The sequence below is a fragment of the Zosterops lateralis genome, assembly GCF_965231275.1.
Source record: "Zosterops lateralis genome assembly, chromosome: 5".
Taxonomy (NCBI): Eukaryota; Metazoa; Chordata; class Aves; order Passeriformes; family Zosteropidae; genus Zosterops; species Zosterops lateralis.
The window spans coordinates 69,471,283-69,488,717 of NC_139766.1; the positions used below are offsets into that span (position 1 = coordinate 69,471,283).

At 39.7% G+C, this 17,435-nt stretch overlaps 1 protein-coding gene across 1 annotated transcript in view; it reads right to left on the reverse strand.

The window, feature by feature from the left end:
- Positions 1–327: 327 nt before the first annotated feature.
- Positions 328–17,435, reverse strand: part of LOC310909267 (bifunctional heparan sulfate N-deacetylase/N-sulfotransferase 3) — a 51,049-nt gene continuing 33,941 nt past the window's right edge. The window contains exons 7-14 of the mRNA XM_083860908.1: positions 12,987–13,169; positions 11,378–11,474; positions 10,387–10,510; positions 7,106–7,280; positions 6,554–6,724; positions 5,481–5,590; positions 4,932–5,034; positions 328–3,729 (exon numbers count right to left, since the gene is read on the reverse strand). Of these exons, the coding sequence (XP_083717034.1) occupies positions 3,610–3,729; positions 4,932–5,034; positions 5,481–5,590; positions 6,554–6,724; positions 7,106–7,280; positions 10,387–10,510; positions 11,378–11,474; positions 12,987–13,169 (1,083 nt within the window). The 3' untranslated portion in view covers positions 328–3,609. The remainder of the gene's footprint in view (positions 3,730–4,931; positions 5,035–5,480; positions 5,591–6,553; positions 6,725–7,105; positions 7,281–10,386; positions 10,511–11,377; positions 11,475–12,986; positions 13,170–17,435) is intronic.

Consider the following 17,435-nt stretch of genomic DNA (forward strand, 5'->3'; position numbering starts at 1 on the left):
AAACTCTGGGGATGTTTCTCCAGTGCATTAGCAAGTGCTGGCACAAGGAATAAAAAAGTAAGCAGGGAGCAAAAGCACTAAAACAAGCAGCTGCATAAAGCAGCAATATTCACTCACAGCAAGAGTAAGCAGTATTTTTCGTTTCTGAAAACATTTCATCCTGCTCCTGTGCTGCTGGATTGTGCTGTAGCTCAGCATCCAGCTGCAAGAGCTGCTAACCAACCTGGAAAAGAACAACTTCTGTGAATATGAAAGTCACTTCCACACACACAGCACTACATTTTCTTATCAGAGTTTATTGGTACACTTCAAATACCATGCCACTATCAGAATAATATCTATTTTTTTTATTTAAAAAAACTCTGAGAAAAATGTTTCCAGCAATTTTCATTCAATGTGAATGACAAGAGTATTACATCTATAAACACTGAAATATCTATTTAATTTCTTCCTGAGGAAGTTTCACATTTTTTAAGCAATGAAAAAGAATATTCTGTACAAGATAGTCTGCAAATCATTTAAACTCATTCTTTCTGCACAAGTAGAACTGGGAAAATGTCACAGTATTCTCAGGAATGTTAGCTCATATAGTTAGGTGATTTCAGACCAGGCTCTGTGTTTACACCCCCAAATGGTCCATATCTGCTCAGAACCACACACTGTTTTTTCAGGGCCCTTGATATCTGCAGAAAGCAAATTTCAGAACCACGTTTATGAAGATGAAGCTCACAAAATCAAGCAGCTGGAAAAGAAATGGCTTGTGCAGTCACCTACCGGGAGAACAGAAACCATGGCTGTGTCACCAGCCACGATGGAACATCTGACTTGGACGAGCAAACAGAATTGTTGTAACAAATCTGGTATTTTAAGAATGCCAATACTGATGTTGTACTTCTGGAAATGAAACACTGATTGCAGGTAAGCTGTGACCAGAAGAGGTTACACTTGGTCAGGTAACTCATGTGGTAGGACTTGGTTACTCAGCTGTAGCCATGTGCATCCCCTGACTGCACCCAGCTGCTGCCTGCACGGCTGTGCTCAGCCTCCTCCTCCTTCACCAAATGAGCTGAGTGTTAAAAGTGCTTTTTAAAGGCTCCTGTTGAATGTAAGAACACATTTCAATAGAATAGTTGTGGAATAAACCACGCCCCCCCCTCCCCCAGGGCTTCATACCATCCTTTTACACACCACTAATAACCCACTCAAGATCAAGGCTGTGCATGTGGAGGATTTATTGTCGCAGTGCTTCGTGGTGACCACAGATGGGCTGTGAAATTCCCCAGGGGACAATGTGACCAATGTAACCACTCTGTCCTTGACTGCCCACTCAATCTGTCAGGGCCTTGCTTTCCCAGGGCAAGAAGACAGAGAGGGGATTCTTTAAAACAAAGAATGAACTAGGAATGTGGCTGAAGGCCATTCCTCCTGCACGTAGGAGGTACTCAATCTGTGTTCTCACCCTGAAAACATCAGGCACTCGACAGTGCCCAAGGTTTTTCCCTTTTCCTTAGAATTTTCCTTTATTTTAAAACACTGTTTCACCGAAGAGCATGGAGTAACTGAGGCAGCAATGCACAACAGGAGCTTTGTGCAATCCCTGCATTTTTAAAACATTTGAGTGATGCTACACCAGGTTGTATCAAGAGTAAAATCAATCATGACAGGATGAAAACCTCAGGTGTTTTCTCCAGTTATTCAGTTTAGCTGTAACAAATCTATATGGATGCTTGCAGGATGCATGAGTATTTGCTTTTACAGATGTTCAGAATCCAGAGTGTTTCTTTTATCAAATAAGAAGTACTTCAAGACAAGTCAGCTTTTGAGACAAATCCATATGACTGAATATTTGAAGTGAAATGAAATTCTCATTCTAATAAATAATAGAAATGTTCATTTTAAAAAATGTCTACTCTAGTAGGTCCTCATCCTTAATCATGCATATTCCCTTAGCAAAACTGTACTGTGTAAAGAATATTGGTATATACAGCAAATTTCTCTAGATTTTTTTTTCTTTACAGGCCTATCAAAACCACGTATTACATAGACAAAAATCAATAAATAATAAAGATTTCCATTTAGAGGTACAGTAAGGGTCTCAACATCTGTTTTCTATTTAGGGAATAACAGACTGGTTTCCATTCCATTACCTTGCAAGTCAAATTGCATGATTACATAAATGTCGTAAAACAGCACTGAGACATAGGAAGTTTTTCCACCATCTGATGCATGTTTTTAAGTAATCATCCTGAAACAAATGATGAAAACATTACAGAGCTCCTGTATAAAGCCTTGCATTTAGTACTGTAGTTCTTTTTTGTTTTCACTAACCCTTCATGCCTTTAGAAACACTCAAAGTACAGTGAGGAGCATTAAGGCCACACTTAGCTGAAGTTTCCAATGATCTTCCTCAACTTCCAAGCACTATTATTAGACTTTATCTCGCCTAAATTGATGCATTGAGAGATGTATTGTTGAGAACTATCATAGAAATATCTGCCTGCAAGGGCAGATATTCATTTTCCCATGATTTGAGTGTAATTTTCTACCATGACTACACATCATATTTATTTTTATCCCCTCTGAAGCTTATTCCTAATTTTTAATACCAAACATGTTTAATGTATCTGGAAACAGCACAAGTATTTTCATCTGGAAATCTGGTGATTTTTGCAGCTGACGTCACCTGAAGATTGCAGAAAGATGCTATAATTTTGATGAGGCTGATGGGGAAAAAGCATAGGTCAAAAGCAAATAAATTAAGGAAAAATAATGGTGCAAATTAAGGCAATAAAAGTAAGGATCTGTTTCTGCTTTTTAGGAGTTTTTCATGCATTTCAGTGGAGTCACTCCTGACTCAGAGCAATGTAAGCCCAGAGTGCAGTGTTCAGATCTGGCTGCTCACAGAACCAGGAGTGAAAGCCTCTTCCTTGAGTTTGGGTCGCAATTGTTTAAATCTAATACTGCAACTTGTGTGCTCCACATATCCAATCAAATTTCTGCTCAGACGACTCACATCTCAGCCAGTACAAAATCAGACACACTAACCACAGGCAAAGGTCCTTCCCACACTGTAAGGGTTTGCTGTTACTGGATACAACCACAGGTTCTGTTTGGCTTGTTGGTGGTTTTCTTGCAAGCTGATTCCAAAGGCAGAAGTACTCTGGGCATTTTGTGCTACATTAAGTTGTCCTATGCAACACAATCATCAAATGCTAAGAAAAACTGCCAGTGGTCCAACAACAAAGGGCTACAAAACCTCTATAAGACACAATACTTTAAAACTGATATATAAAAATGTGAATATTTACCGTGAAATTGGACAGGTCATGTATCTCTGATGCTTATACCAGTTGTAAATAACTTTCACATAAGTGCACACTAGTCCACGAGTCCACAGGCCCAGAAATGTTCATGAGAAAGATTTGGCCCACCAGAGCTCTAAGGAACACAGGTATTTTTACAATCCACATGCCAGCATATGGAAATAATTTCTATCCTTTACACTTTTTTGAAGAGGTATATTTTACAAGACCACCTGGTCGCTGCTGGAAAGTTCAGGTGTGACAACTGAAGTGTGGAAGGAGATTTCAAGAAAAGCTCTTTTCAATGCTATCTCACTTTCTGTAGCTCCTGTCTCAGCCACGATGGCAGGGGCTGTCCCAGTTTGTGGAGGAGTTTTGACAGTTCCACATTGTGGTCTCTGTAGTAGCTCGACAGAAAGGCTCTGCACTGATGGATACAAAAGGAGAGGTTTGTGTTTAATAAGGCTGCACTGCTGTGAATTTGAGGTTTCAAAGTTGGTTTGACCTGTGTGAAAACTATTCTTCCTTTGCAATTTATATTGTTTTGTGCTATCTACTGCATGCAAGGAGCTGAACTCTGAAAGGGGGCTTCAAGGCAAACAAAGGTTGTCCAAAATGAACACCAAAGTCAAAGCAAAATTTGATTCTACTCTTAGAAAAATTAGAGTCACGCTGAAGGTGATGGAGATACTTTTATTGCAGTGTGATTGAAATAACAGCTTGTAAAATATCTTTGTATATAGGCCTGTATCAGTTAGCAACCCCCCTTTTCAGAGGTATTTAGAGTTGAAAAGACAAGAGTTTGTGCAAACACAGTCTTCTCTAATGTCTGACCAAAATCCTTCTCACCCAATGTTTTTGTATCAGTATGACTCTACTGATGTGAAGTTATTTATAATTTAAGTACTGTGAGAAAAAGTCCAAGCTTACCTGGTACATTAATTCTTACTGCTGTTCAAACTGTAAATTTTTTTATTTGCATTTTAGGCAGGCTAAATGAAATGGCAATACAAGACAGAATCAATATGACTGTTCCAGCTAGAATAGGAGACTGAACTGCCCTTGGGTACAAGCTGCAGCATTTGATCTGACTGAAATTTCTCCATTTGAGCATTTGTCTGGGGAAGGTATTTATAAAATTTTATAAAATTCATAGAAACAGAACCTAATCTCTCTTAAAACTGGATTACAGGAGTGCCTGCAGTACTCGTCACAGTCTAACTGGTCTCAAAGACAAGGGACCACACAAATACACCCATCTGATCATGACTGAGAAGAAACTTGCACTGTGGAACTTCTGCTGCTCAAGTCCACAAGGTAAAAAGGGGACAGCACTTCAGCAGCAGCATGCTTAATTTTTTAAGGGGCACCAAGTCTTGGAATTTGTGTGTGAGGAGGCGTTTATCACTGTTGTTTTTTAATTACTTAATCTTCACATTTGAAATAAAGAACTGAACATCTATGGAGTCTACAGCCACCTTAAACATTTCCTTTGTAGGGAAAGGTAGCCAAATAATCAACACCTTACATAATTTTGTGTTTTCTCCCTTCTCATGATTTTGCTTGTGTCGTGTCCTGTATGTGCCAAGTGAATCCCTCTGTACAGTGCCAGTGAACATCATGGGTTACCTCAGAATCCATAGGAGGGTATTTTCTGCCTTTGCTCTTTCCAAGACACTTGGTTTTTCCTTCTTCCAAGAGCTGACACCAGAATCCTTTATGTGAATCAAACCTGAAACAAACATTGTGCGGTGTAAAATTTGTGTGTAACCAAACCCAGGAGTCAGAATCTGAAGAAGTGGATGTTACATTCCTGACTGATGTAATTCTGACTGACTGAATCTGTTTTTCAGCTAGTGCCACAAATAAAGAGAAATTAATTCTATTCGCTTTCTGTTTCTGCACAGCAGCATCCCATGTTCCACTTACGGAAGTAAAATTTGTTTTGATCCATTCAAAATTCATATGCAATTCTCACAAAGCAGCACTTTGTCAGAGCTCTACTTCTGAAACAGCCAGGTGCCTCAGTGAATGGTTCAGGGAGAATTTAACCCTGGATTGTGATCTGAACAGTTCACCCTACTGTGAAGGGCTTTATTCTGCAGTGAGCTGACTTACAGACTGGCTGGTATTTTAGGAATGTAGGAACATGTGAAAATGATGAACTAATTAACTCACGTTAGGGCTTCAGAGTAATTATAATGAGGAGAGACTCCCAGAAACTTCTGTACTTCATCCATTACAGTAGATGGGTCAGTTCTCAGCTGCTGTCCATCAATAATGAGCAACTACAACAGAGAGAATAAATGGAGGTTGAATTTGAAGTTCATTATTTCAGGCTTGCAACTGAAACTTCCACCTCTGTCAAATTCCTTTATCATGTGGAGAGTACTGCCCCAGGAAACAATTATGGGCCTAGTCTTAATTGCCATCATCATTAATGACCTGGGAGCAGGGTATATAGCATCTTAATTAAATCTGAAATTATGTTGCATTGGAAGCTGTTGTGACAACAGAGAAATAGCAGTGAAGGATCTAGAAAGATAAGAAATACTGTCAGGAAATTGAGAGACTGGCCCAGCCAAGAAGAAATTATATTAATGGCTACTACTTTTCCAGATAAAACATAAGGCCACCAGGGCTGATTTTTCACTACCACTGTGGGACATAAAATCTGGCCAAACTCTGCATGACAATGGACATTATTCAATATTCACGGGGTACTTGTGGAGAAAAGCTGATGAAATGAGGAGAATTTCACACAAGAGTCAGGATATTACAGCAGCATTGTGCATCTTATGAAGAGATACAAGGCTGGCTGAAAAGAGAGTATGTGGAGAGTAACAGCAGCTAGATGCACCAGAGCTTCCTTGGCACACTCCAGGAAAACAGAAGGTGCAGACTCCAGCCAACTTGTCTTAGCTACAAGAGTCCTGGATAAACAGAAGGTTGGGATTGCAGCCAACCTCCCTCTAACTGTTGGGTGGGGAGCAGTGCCAGACACGCTGCCAATGTCACAAAATTCCATTCCAGAAATAAATCTCCCAAGGAGATACTGATCATGTGACACTGCCTGCCCGGTCTGCTGTTATCACATGATGTTCAGGGCTTAGGATGTGCATCTTTAGAGGCTTGACCTTACACAGGATCAGAAGGAGCATAACAATTTGTAGGATACCCCCGAGATCAGCAGTCAGTAGGCAAGACTTTTACATATATATATATATGAGGATGTCAAGAGTCTTATTCACCTGGTAAGGTGGGAAGTAAGTGAGCCATCTTTCAATGTGGGTAGCATACCATCCAGGTGCCAGGCATCTCTTCTGCAGAGCTCTGAGCTCTGAGGGGGCTCGAGGGCCAGCTGTGATCACCTGGTAGAAGCTGAATTTCAGAGCTGCTGGGTCTTCGTGGGATCTCTGGTGCTGTAAAGGAATGGACATTGCTGGAACTTTACAGACCACAAAAGCTGGGGAAACAAGGCAAAAGTGGTTGCTCTTACTGACAAAAATTTCTTAGCCTAACCTGTATTTTGAACATGAACTAGATCACTGTGTCTATATGTTAATTTCTTTATGTGTTGATTACATCAATTAATTAAATAATTATTTTTACATGCCTGCATTACAGATAACTTGAAAAAGTGGTTCACTGGCATTTTAACCCTAAAAACATGACAGCTATCTCAGCTCATGGGTGATCCCACATAGTCACTGACTGCAGGGATATATCCTGAGAGGACACACAGAGAGGATTCAGGGTGGAAACCTGGCCTGGGGCTGGCCCACGCTGTCCCAAGTGCGTACCTGGTACCAGGAATACGCGCGGTCGGACGGGTCGATGAGGATGGTGATGATCTTGGCCTTGGGGATGAGGGAAGCAGCTCTCCTGGGAGCTTCCTCAGAATGGAAATAGTTGGCACTTTTCTCAAAGAGGAAGTCAGTAGTGACATTAGAAGGAGTGGGAAAGAAATCCATGTACCTGGGAAAGCAACATCATCCTCAGAACTACTTAAAAATCACTCAAAGGCTGATAAATCTATTAAGCATTACGTTATTCTAGAGTACTCAATTAAAATAAAAGCCTAATTGCAAAAAAAAGAAAGCAAAGCAAAGTTTACAGTGTATCTTTGATCATATTTTACTTGGTACTAGCTTGCTTCTCACTACGTGTAACTAGACATCACAGCTATTTTTTTTAACTGAATAAAAATGTTACAGTATTTATGTATTTTAAAATTCACAAGTTCTCACTTTTCAGTCAGAACAAACTGCTCAAGGCTAAAGTAGAAATTGAGTTTTCCAAATCTGGCTTTTGCTGACACCAAGTGAAGTGCAAAACTGTAAGGAAAAGGTACTTAGTATCAGAATTGCTTTCACTAAGAAGAGTAAGAGGCTGTTTTTATGGTAAAGATGCACTGAAACAATCCCCCACAGCTTCATCGGGTAAAAGGTTTCTGAGCAGTGACAGAATGCACTTATTTTTCTGAGTCACATTTGTATGGAAAATTGGGTTGTAGTTATTTTAGGGTTTTTTGTGAGCTATCCTCATCCGTTATGAAGTTGCAGTTAAATTCCTGCAATTGTTTTCTCATATAAGGACTTCTCTATCTCTGGCCCTTCTTGTTACTGCTGGGGAAAACAATAAATAGGAATTTTTGTGCCTCTTGACTTTTCAGTTAGCCTGCATTGAGAAAACAAATGTTATTTAAACAGCCTCTTCTGAAAACCACGCTTAAAGACTGAGATTTCCTCCAGTGCTGAGACTTTGTCCTATTCATACAAGTGAGCTACTTCCAGCACAAATGACGTGTTCTTGCTGGCTTTGAAATTTTAACCACTGAAGTCAATGGACTTTTACTTCCCAGAAATATTAGGGCTGATTTGATGAGAATGATGAAGCTGTACTCATTTTTACATTAGAAGCTAATGACTTGGCCTAATTGTGTGGGCTCAGAATGCTTTACCAGGAAAGGAGAAGGCCAGCTTTGAGAGAGGCAACAGGCACTAAGGGCAAATCTGGTCTAGATCATGTGTTGAGTTATTATGCTGCTGTACTGAAGTCCTGGAACTAAAATGATAAATACAAGGCAATGAGGAGTACAAGTATTTAACATCAAATATGGCACTACGCTGAATTTTGGACAAAAAAAAAAAGGAATTGATTCTTTAGGTAACATGGAAAATTTGAAAAAAGTAGAGGCTGATGTGCTATCAGTGAAAAATGGAAAGAGATTGGACCAGATGTGATATCAAGAGGTTTCAAAGTTTAGGGCCAGCATTTCTGCTGGACACACTGTGCAAGTCTTGTTCAGTCCCTCAGTCATGAGGCAATTATTAAATTCAGCAAGGGCAAAGCTGAGAAGGCTTTAGAGAAACTTGTCCAAGAAACTTGTAACAAAGCTTACATAAAGAAATGCAGGACTGGTCTGTTTAGACTTCTCCCTTTCCACAACAGCAAGGTCAGTTCTCATCTTACTATTCTGCCACGTCTATTGGAGGCCTACAATTTACATCTACACTGCCTTCAAAACAGCAACACTGAGGTTCTGAGGGTAAAAGAACCCTCTTCTGCTTCTGTCCCTGCTCTAAATCCAAGCTTGGACAAACACTGAGTCAGCTCAGGGATAAAGGCCTATCTCCACAACCATAAACCAAATTGAACTGATTGTTATTTGTGATTCTTGCAGGAAGCCCAGTCAATTAATCCATTGACTAATGAGGAGAGCCCTTGTATCTAATTACAAAGTGGCAAGCTCATTACAGGCCAGCACAGAAACACACTGCCAGACTAGGTGGCCTGAGAGATCTGTCTAGCTGACAGAATGCAAATCTAAGAATTAGGCAACTACACCAACAGGGAGTTCTGAGGATCTGACACTTCACTGTGGGAAGCTGGCAGGGGTGGTGGGGCACTGAGAGTGGGTGCTGTGGTGAGAACCTGTTCAAGGGATGTGCCTGGTTTAGACAGGCTGACCACTGTGAGCTTTATGCCATGTTAGGATGAAGGTGATCCAACATGTGTGGCAGCCAAATGATACCTGGACCTCAGGGGAAGCACATGAGGCAGGAGCAATGAGAGAAGCAGCACAGTAGTTTTGCAGCAACATGAAAACATTGATTTTGTGGAAGAGCAGGCTTGCTGCTCCAGCAGTGTGGAGCTGACTACACCCTTCCTTCATCCAGCACCTCTGCACTGGCACAAGCAGCTGACTTGCCACCTTTCCCAGTGACAGTGTGGTGAATCAATAACAGCTCTGGGAAAACCAGCACCCTGCAAACAAATTGCATCTGATGTGTCTGCACAACAGCCTTCACCCTGGTCATTTTACGGAATGAATACAAAGTCAAAGGCAATAAAAGTATTCTCCTTTAAACTGGGGAAAAAATAAAGAAACGAAACAAGAAATCAATCATCCTTCCCTGGTGCTCCCCAGCCACCACAGCATGCCACCAGCTTTCATGTTGCAGCACTTTGGGAAAGCAGAGCATCAGGAGTGACCTGCAGGTGCAGCTGTGCCTAGTGACTCCCAGGGAGCCACAGGGAACGTGGCAGTGGGGACAGAGACTCTGTCTCAGCACCACTTACTGACCCGCACAGACACGTTCTCCTATTACCTGATTTTTAAAGAACACTTTGAGAGGCTTTCCCTGCCCTCATTTTTTATTATTTACATTACTACTGCTATATCCTATTTAAAGGAAGAAATGCCTCTTCCTGATAGTATCTTTTTCTCTTAAGAGATAAGATTTCCAGCAGGAACATAATTTTTGTGTCCATATATCCAGCTAACATCCATTGCTGTCCCACTTTCAAAGGCACGTGTAATGAGAAATATACATTTGGTTACTGTTCTGCACATATTCATATCTGGATATGCACAAGAAAGCCTCAAAGTTGGTGCATTTAAGATATTCTGTAGTAAGATCATTATTCACTTGCATTTATTTCTCATTTATTTCAGGACACTGAAGGTTATTTCCTATCTCACTTTATATATGCACAGTTACCATTACCAACAGTATTGTAATTTTTCTATTGTTCACAACATATAAACTTTTATATTTATACTAATAACCCATCTTACCAATCAATCCCCCTGTGGTAGTTATTTCTATTAAAGAACTGTACCTCCTCAAAGGTTTTTGGGCTGGGGGAGTTACTAATGATGGAAGGATGCATGATCAGGAACAAATACAAGGCTGTAGTACCTGCAAACAGGATAAAAAGTCCAAGATTTAAAATAAAACTACATACACACACACACACACATTTTTTTTAGGGGGATCATAGTTGCAGATGGGGCTAATCAGCTTTATTCCATTTCATTTCATTGAGGGGATGTTGATTACTGTCATCTAACATCTTGTGGTTTCTGAGCTTTTAGAATCAGGACATTTAAAGAACTGTAAATAGTTAATACAGAAACTGGAGTGCCAGTGTTGAAATCTGGTTTTCCTACGTAAAATAGCTGTGTTTTAAAAAATAATGATTTACATATAGGAGACTGTCACAAAAACAATTTTAAAATCTTGCATTCAGTAGCTATTGGGGATTGGTGAAGATGAAAGGAAGCTTGCATCCAATTTTCTGATTACAGAGAAAAAAATAACCATTGAGTCCATTTATAAACCACTGCAATCTTGTAATTAAAACTGTCCATTAGGAACTTCTTGACTTGAAAAAAATGCCAAGAAATAACAAGATTCTATGAACAAGACATGAACTTGCAATTCAGAATCCAACCCATCTGAAAGATGCCTCTGTCCTGTCCTTTCCTTTTTCCACTTTGACAAGATCTTGTTATCTTACTCTTCTCTTTATCAAAGTTTACTCATTTTGACATAAAGCCTCCCCCAAAAAGGACACACACCTGAACCCTGCATTTTCAGTGTGTACTGACTGCTGTTGTAACTTACATTATAAGGCTACATTTGCACGGTATCTGAAAATAAAAAAATGCTGTTGGATGATCAAGATCTCAACAGAGCAGCCTGAGCCAACAGTGATTAATTAATTGCTTTACTTATCTGAACTTGCACACAGCCTATCTTGTTGGAAAAAAAAGAAAATCTCACCAGTTTTCTGGGGTCCTACAACCAAGAATTTTGGTAACCGATCACAGGTTTTTTCCTTAGACCAGATATCTCTGTGCCGTTTGTCATCACAGGGGTTCTGAAACAGAGAAGAAAACTCAGAATTTCATTGGCAATCACATTTGAAAAGGTTTTTAATTACCCTTATATATAAATTACCTATTTTTCACCCATGTACAAATATTCTTATCAGAAATTATTCAGTCTTACGACTGAAAACCAGTGGAATTCCACAACTATTCCAGTGATTCAGATTGGTACTTGCAATGTAACCAAGTCAGAACCTGACTCTCTTAAATGTCTGGAATTTTTTTTAAGGTGAAGGACTTTGACAAAATATATCCTACACATATATAGTTGCCCCATTCCTATAACAGCTACCACACCATATATGCTGCATTTTAAAACTAAAAGAGTAAGTTTATTATGGTTTAAGGCTTTCTATTTACAAATACGTATTCTGATCTTCCAATTCAAATCAGTACTTAATATTAATCTTTAATCTTTGCTGCTTCACCATTGAATCAGTTTAAAATTGTTCTGGAAATGTTACTCACAAACAATTTTTGGCATAGTTGTTTGGCAATATTGCACTGAGATGTAGAGAACTATCTCCAAGTACCCCTTTGAGGCTTAAGAATACACACCTGTATTCAAAATCACATAAATTATGGACAAAATACACCAAATACAGAGTATGTCTTACTTACTGTAACTTAAAAATGTCTTTTCTAAGTAATTATAATTTTTTGAGTTATTTGGCTACTCGCTAATTTCCATTTTTAAAATGATTTTCTCTTAGTATTATGCAAAATCCTTGACATTTTCCCCTCTAGTTCAAAGTTTTATTCAAAACCAGCATGAATTTCAAGATGCATATTTAAAGTACAAATTTGCAATCTCAGACCCTAACTTGGCAATTCAATATCCAAGGCTGGAAAACATTTTAGTAAGCAAGCTTAAATACATTTTTATGTTTGATTTAGTAAAGTTTGCTCCTTAGAGTACTTCTACCAAGGCACCTTAATAAGATTTTATATTCAGGACTCAGGTATCTACAGCTTCTTGGCAAACTTCTTCCTTGGGCAGCTCCCAGCCTATTGTGAATAATGTAATATTCTGATCCATCTCATCTACTTCCACTTGGCTGATTAGGGTAGTCATGGTCTTAATGCTCTTTTCTCTTCTTGGATGCCCTCTACTCCTTACACACTTGGAGAAAAACTTTATTTCTTTAACTACTAGAAAGTGCATATAAATCGACCTGTCAAATGTTTTATTCCTGTTAATTCCAAATGGAGAAGAGAAATAACACAACATGCACTTGCCTGCCTTTCCCCACATTTTTAAAGGCAAGTCAAGGCACAAATAAAACAAATTAAAGATAATTTTAATTACACATCTTAATGCACAATAATTTCACAGCCTTTTACAAGCGACAAGGGAACACAATCACATCCTGAAGCCTTAGTTGGCTGTTTTATTGAACCAACTTAGAAATATAACTGCTTTTCTCTACAAGAAACTGAAACAAAGAATTAAAAGAAAAAAAAAAAGAGAATTTTTTTCTGATTTCTCGCTCAGCCTTCACCTGCCAGAGAGGGTCCTTCTGCTCAGGGAACAGCTCAAAATACTTGTGAGCCAGCTGGACCGGGGGAAGGGTTTGCAGTTTCAGGTTTGTCCAGGTGTGAACGAAGTTGGCCAGATTGACAAAGGTGTACAAGCCCAGGCGGTCGTTCCCGTAATTGGACAAGTGTGTCATGAAGATGCTGATCTGTGGGAGACAAAATGAAGAGCACACCTCGAGTCCTTGCATCACTAGATGGCAGTGCAGTCCAGGTAATGCAAATCTCATCTGCATTTTGCTCTTGGAGCAGCGAGCCTTGGATCACATTCTCACAGCCCTTACCACCCTCATCGATTCCATCCTTCTGCTCAGCTCAACTCAACGCAATCAATGAGGAAAACTCTGGAACAGGTCCCAAGAGCTCTGTGGGCTGCAGGATGTGCAGTGCTACCCTGGGGTTGGGCAATACAGACAGCACCTTTATGTGCATTTACTGCACAGGATACAACAAAAACAATGTCCACTGCTGCACTTTAACAGGAATACAAATGCAATGTTAAAAACATAATTCCTGTTTTCATGGAAGAGTAAAGAAGCCATAGACTAGGGAAGCTGCTGAGCTCTATTGCTGTGGCTTTAATCTCGTGGCTGCAGGTCCTAAGTTTTATAGAATAAGTAGTTCATCTCTTCTGCAACACTGGCCTGACACACACAACAGACAAAAAAAAAATTAAAATCTGAAGCCTGAGTACTTTCAAATACCTGTGTATAAAATATTTCCAAACAAAAACCACTGGAAGTTTTAAGGCTGCTGGTATTTTACTCTCCCAGTATCTTACTAGAAAAGTGTTACCCAGCTAGACCCTCCTGCCCCAGCCCTGACTCCAACTGCACTTCCACACTCCTGATGAAGGCAATGCTTCTGTAAAGGTTTCTCACAGGAAGGGCATTTTTGGATGCACCTAAACAGAGCAGGAATACACAGACTGCAAGGATGAGCTCTCAGGGACTGAGGAAGGGCTGCAGACAGAGCCCTCTGTTTTCTCCAGTGATCCCTTTCCAAGGGAATTTTTCACTGATGCAACAGCCTGCTCTTACACTGAAATCTGCAAAGCCTCGACTCTCCACCAGTGATTTCTTTCTTGAAGTTCTTTTTAAAGTTGAACTCCCCCAAACTAAGCCCTCTAGACTAATTTCCATTAAAAAATTAGAAGCATGACTCTTTTTCTAAATAAATCTGCTAATGCCATGAATGAGCAATTTCTATTTAAAGTAAGACCTGATGTAAGCCACTTTAAAAAAAGAAAAGCTTATCATGGTCATAATTCTGAAATTAGTGCAGGAACGAAAGTTAATCTTTTGTAAAGGAATTCCAGTCCTCAGCTTAAAGAAAGAAAAAGGAAAGAATGAAAAGCTGGTATTTACAGTAAAATCAGAAGATGCACACTGCTAAATCACTAGGAGATGATCTTTCTTTGTGGGTAGGACTGAGATTGAAAACCCCTTCCCTTTAGGCACCAAATGTGTAACCTTTTCAGGTTCCTTTTTTTATTTCAGTTCTCAAAGCAGGAACAGAGCAGCCACAAGACTACCTTGTTTTCGCTAAAGTCACAATCAGCAGGTTTCCATAAAAAAGGTTAACTTGTTTTCCTGACAGCCCCTTTCTTTCCTACACGTGGGCTGACCTCTGACATTTTTAATATCAATTCACCTCCTGGCAACTCCTCACCTGCCAACAGCTACTGCACTGCCATGAAAGAAAAAGCAAGAGAAGTTGAAAAGATTGCTAGTTCGAAGAAAATGTAATTGTTCTTTCCTTGAAGAGAGTATCACTGTAATTTAAAAAACGTCAGTACAGACTGAGAAATTGACTGGACATATCATCATAAATAATTTCCAGCATATAAAACCATGTCAGTGAAGGCGAAAAATTACCAGAGACCTAAGCTCCCATTTTAGTTGTATTTTTAAAGTCAAATACTTCATGGTCAATTATTTACAACACAAAGATGATCAAATGCTGGTTGAAAACTTAAATGGCTGAGTCTTGTAAAGAAATTCATGGTTAGCCAAGCAGATACATGACCTAATACATGATTTGACATTGTAGAAAAAGACTCTTCTAGATAGGATCACAATGATCAGATGTTAGCTGAGAGGGATGATGGATCACTTCCCACTTCCCTCTGCAGAAGGATGGAATACATCAATCCCCTTCCACTGGCAGGTGGTGCCATTTCACACCAGGACAAAACATAATGATGATTTTTTTCCCTTCTATACTGGGTTTATGATGCTTTGATTTGCTCTATCATACCATGTCCTGAGTCATTCAAACAAGTTCCAGTTAACAAGAATCATTATTCTCTCTCTGCAACTTATAGCATGCTATGCTTCTGAAAATTTATTCTCTTGGAACCACCAATCAAGGAGCTCTAAAAGGAATCCTTTGTGGCCACATCCCAAGGCTAGACTGAGTAAATAACACTATTTGTTCAATAATCTTTCACCTCTGGGAAATGCTGTAAAATACAAACAGAGCTTCCTATATTGCTTTATTCCTCCTTTAATAGGGAAGCAATTGTGAATGTATTTATATTTACTTTAACAAGCATTTTAACCTCCCTTTCAGATAAAAAGAGCTTATTTGATTTTATTATTTCCAGCACTCTTCTCAAATAATTTCTTTCAGGCATCTCAGCATTTTCTTTATTTCAGTGCAGAAAGATCACCCTTTTTTAGCTGTTCCTCATAAACAAACCATCATCTTGGTTGCACTTCAATGCACACTCTCCATGGGATTTAATATCCTTCACAAGGGAACTGAAATGGAACACAGACAATTCTTAAAATGATGGTCTGAACTAAATCTGGCCTCTGGGCAGCAGCTCCTTTCCTGCTCTCACACATTTTCAGATCAGAGCTGCAAAGGTGCTCTCCTGTACTTTGCCTTCTCCTTCCAGCTTCTCCTCAGCATTTTCTCCTTCCCCAGAGTGAAAGGACAGAGGTCTAAGTTACATCATCTCTCCTTCCCCAGTCCTCATTTTATGTGGGATTCTGACTGGTACTGCAGAAACGTAGGGAAATGAGAACAAGCACAGAGGAGAAAGAGCTGTTACCTTTTGACTGCTCATTCTATGCTGCACATTTCCTTACAACACCTCCCAGTTAGAGGCAACAGCTTCTAGGTCAACAAATTGGAGTTGAGACTGAGAAGGAGCTGCTGCTATTAAATCCTGTCTCAGGAAAAGATAATTTATGTATCAAGAACAGAGAGATGCTTGACAAACAGCTTACACAGAATGAAACAATGCAAAAAGTTACCCAGCTTCTTGTGATGGATGGTGACTGGCTGGGTATTTTGAAAAATACTGATCACTGCAAAATCAAGATTATTAGGATGCTGCACCTATTGAAATCATACAAGGACACTACTCAAACTAAGTTCTGGAGTCTTGGTAACAGCTGCTGTTTCCTGACAAAACAGAGGTGCCTGCCTCCCAAAGGAATGATATTACCATTCTCACTTGACTAGCCCTTCCTAGGGCTCCTGGCTTCTTGCTCTGGAGTCAAGGGGTCTCTCTTAAGCTGCCAGAATCAGAGCCCAGAGCAGAGAGACTTTTTTCAGACATCAATTGTGGCAGCAACGGAAGTAGAGGGAAGTCTGAGACTTGCAGGACACCGATAATCTTGAAGAATTTAATTATTTTGGCATTTCAAATTTAGAACTAGAAGAGTTAGCATAAGAAAAAACAGGTAATAAACACTTATTACATACTGGGCATTTTTTTTTTTACCATATATAGATCTATTGCAGGTAATTCCAACTTGAATAAATTCCTACAAATAAACCAGTCATCAAGGTACTTTAGTCACAGGCACTATGTCACCCTCCCATCTGTGCACCAACATTACTAGGCCTCCCAACTCAATGAAGTTATGCACAACCCTCCAAAATGAAGGTAAATTATGATTGACAATTAATTCTGTGGTCTCAGCTAGGCAGTAGCAGCAGATGCATTACCAATTTGGAATATTGCTGGTATTTTAGCTACTGAGCACATGTTTACAGGCCACGAGAGTGCATCCAACTCTCAGAACACCTATATTCCAATTAATTTGGCATTGTGCATACACTGTTTGCAGTTCTATTGTTTCCAAGTTACTTTGAACAGTTCTGTTTCAGGTATTCAGAGACTCAGAAACAGCAGGTTTTGCTCCATTAGACTACCAAAGTGATGGAATAACAAATCAGAGCAGAGTCTATATTGAATATATATTTTTAACAGCTGAAAGACAGTCCTTTCAGACCTGGATGCTTGCAGAAAAGCTGTGCTCAATTCCACCACAGAGATTCCGGCTTGCAACTCCCTTTTTAGCCCTGAGTTTGTCCTGCTGCTTTCACAGCTGCCACAGACCTGTCCACTCGCAGAGTGCCAACAAATGGAATTCCATCTACACAGTGGTGTCTCC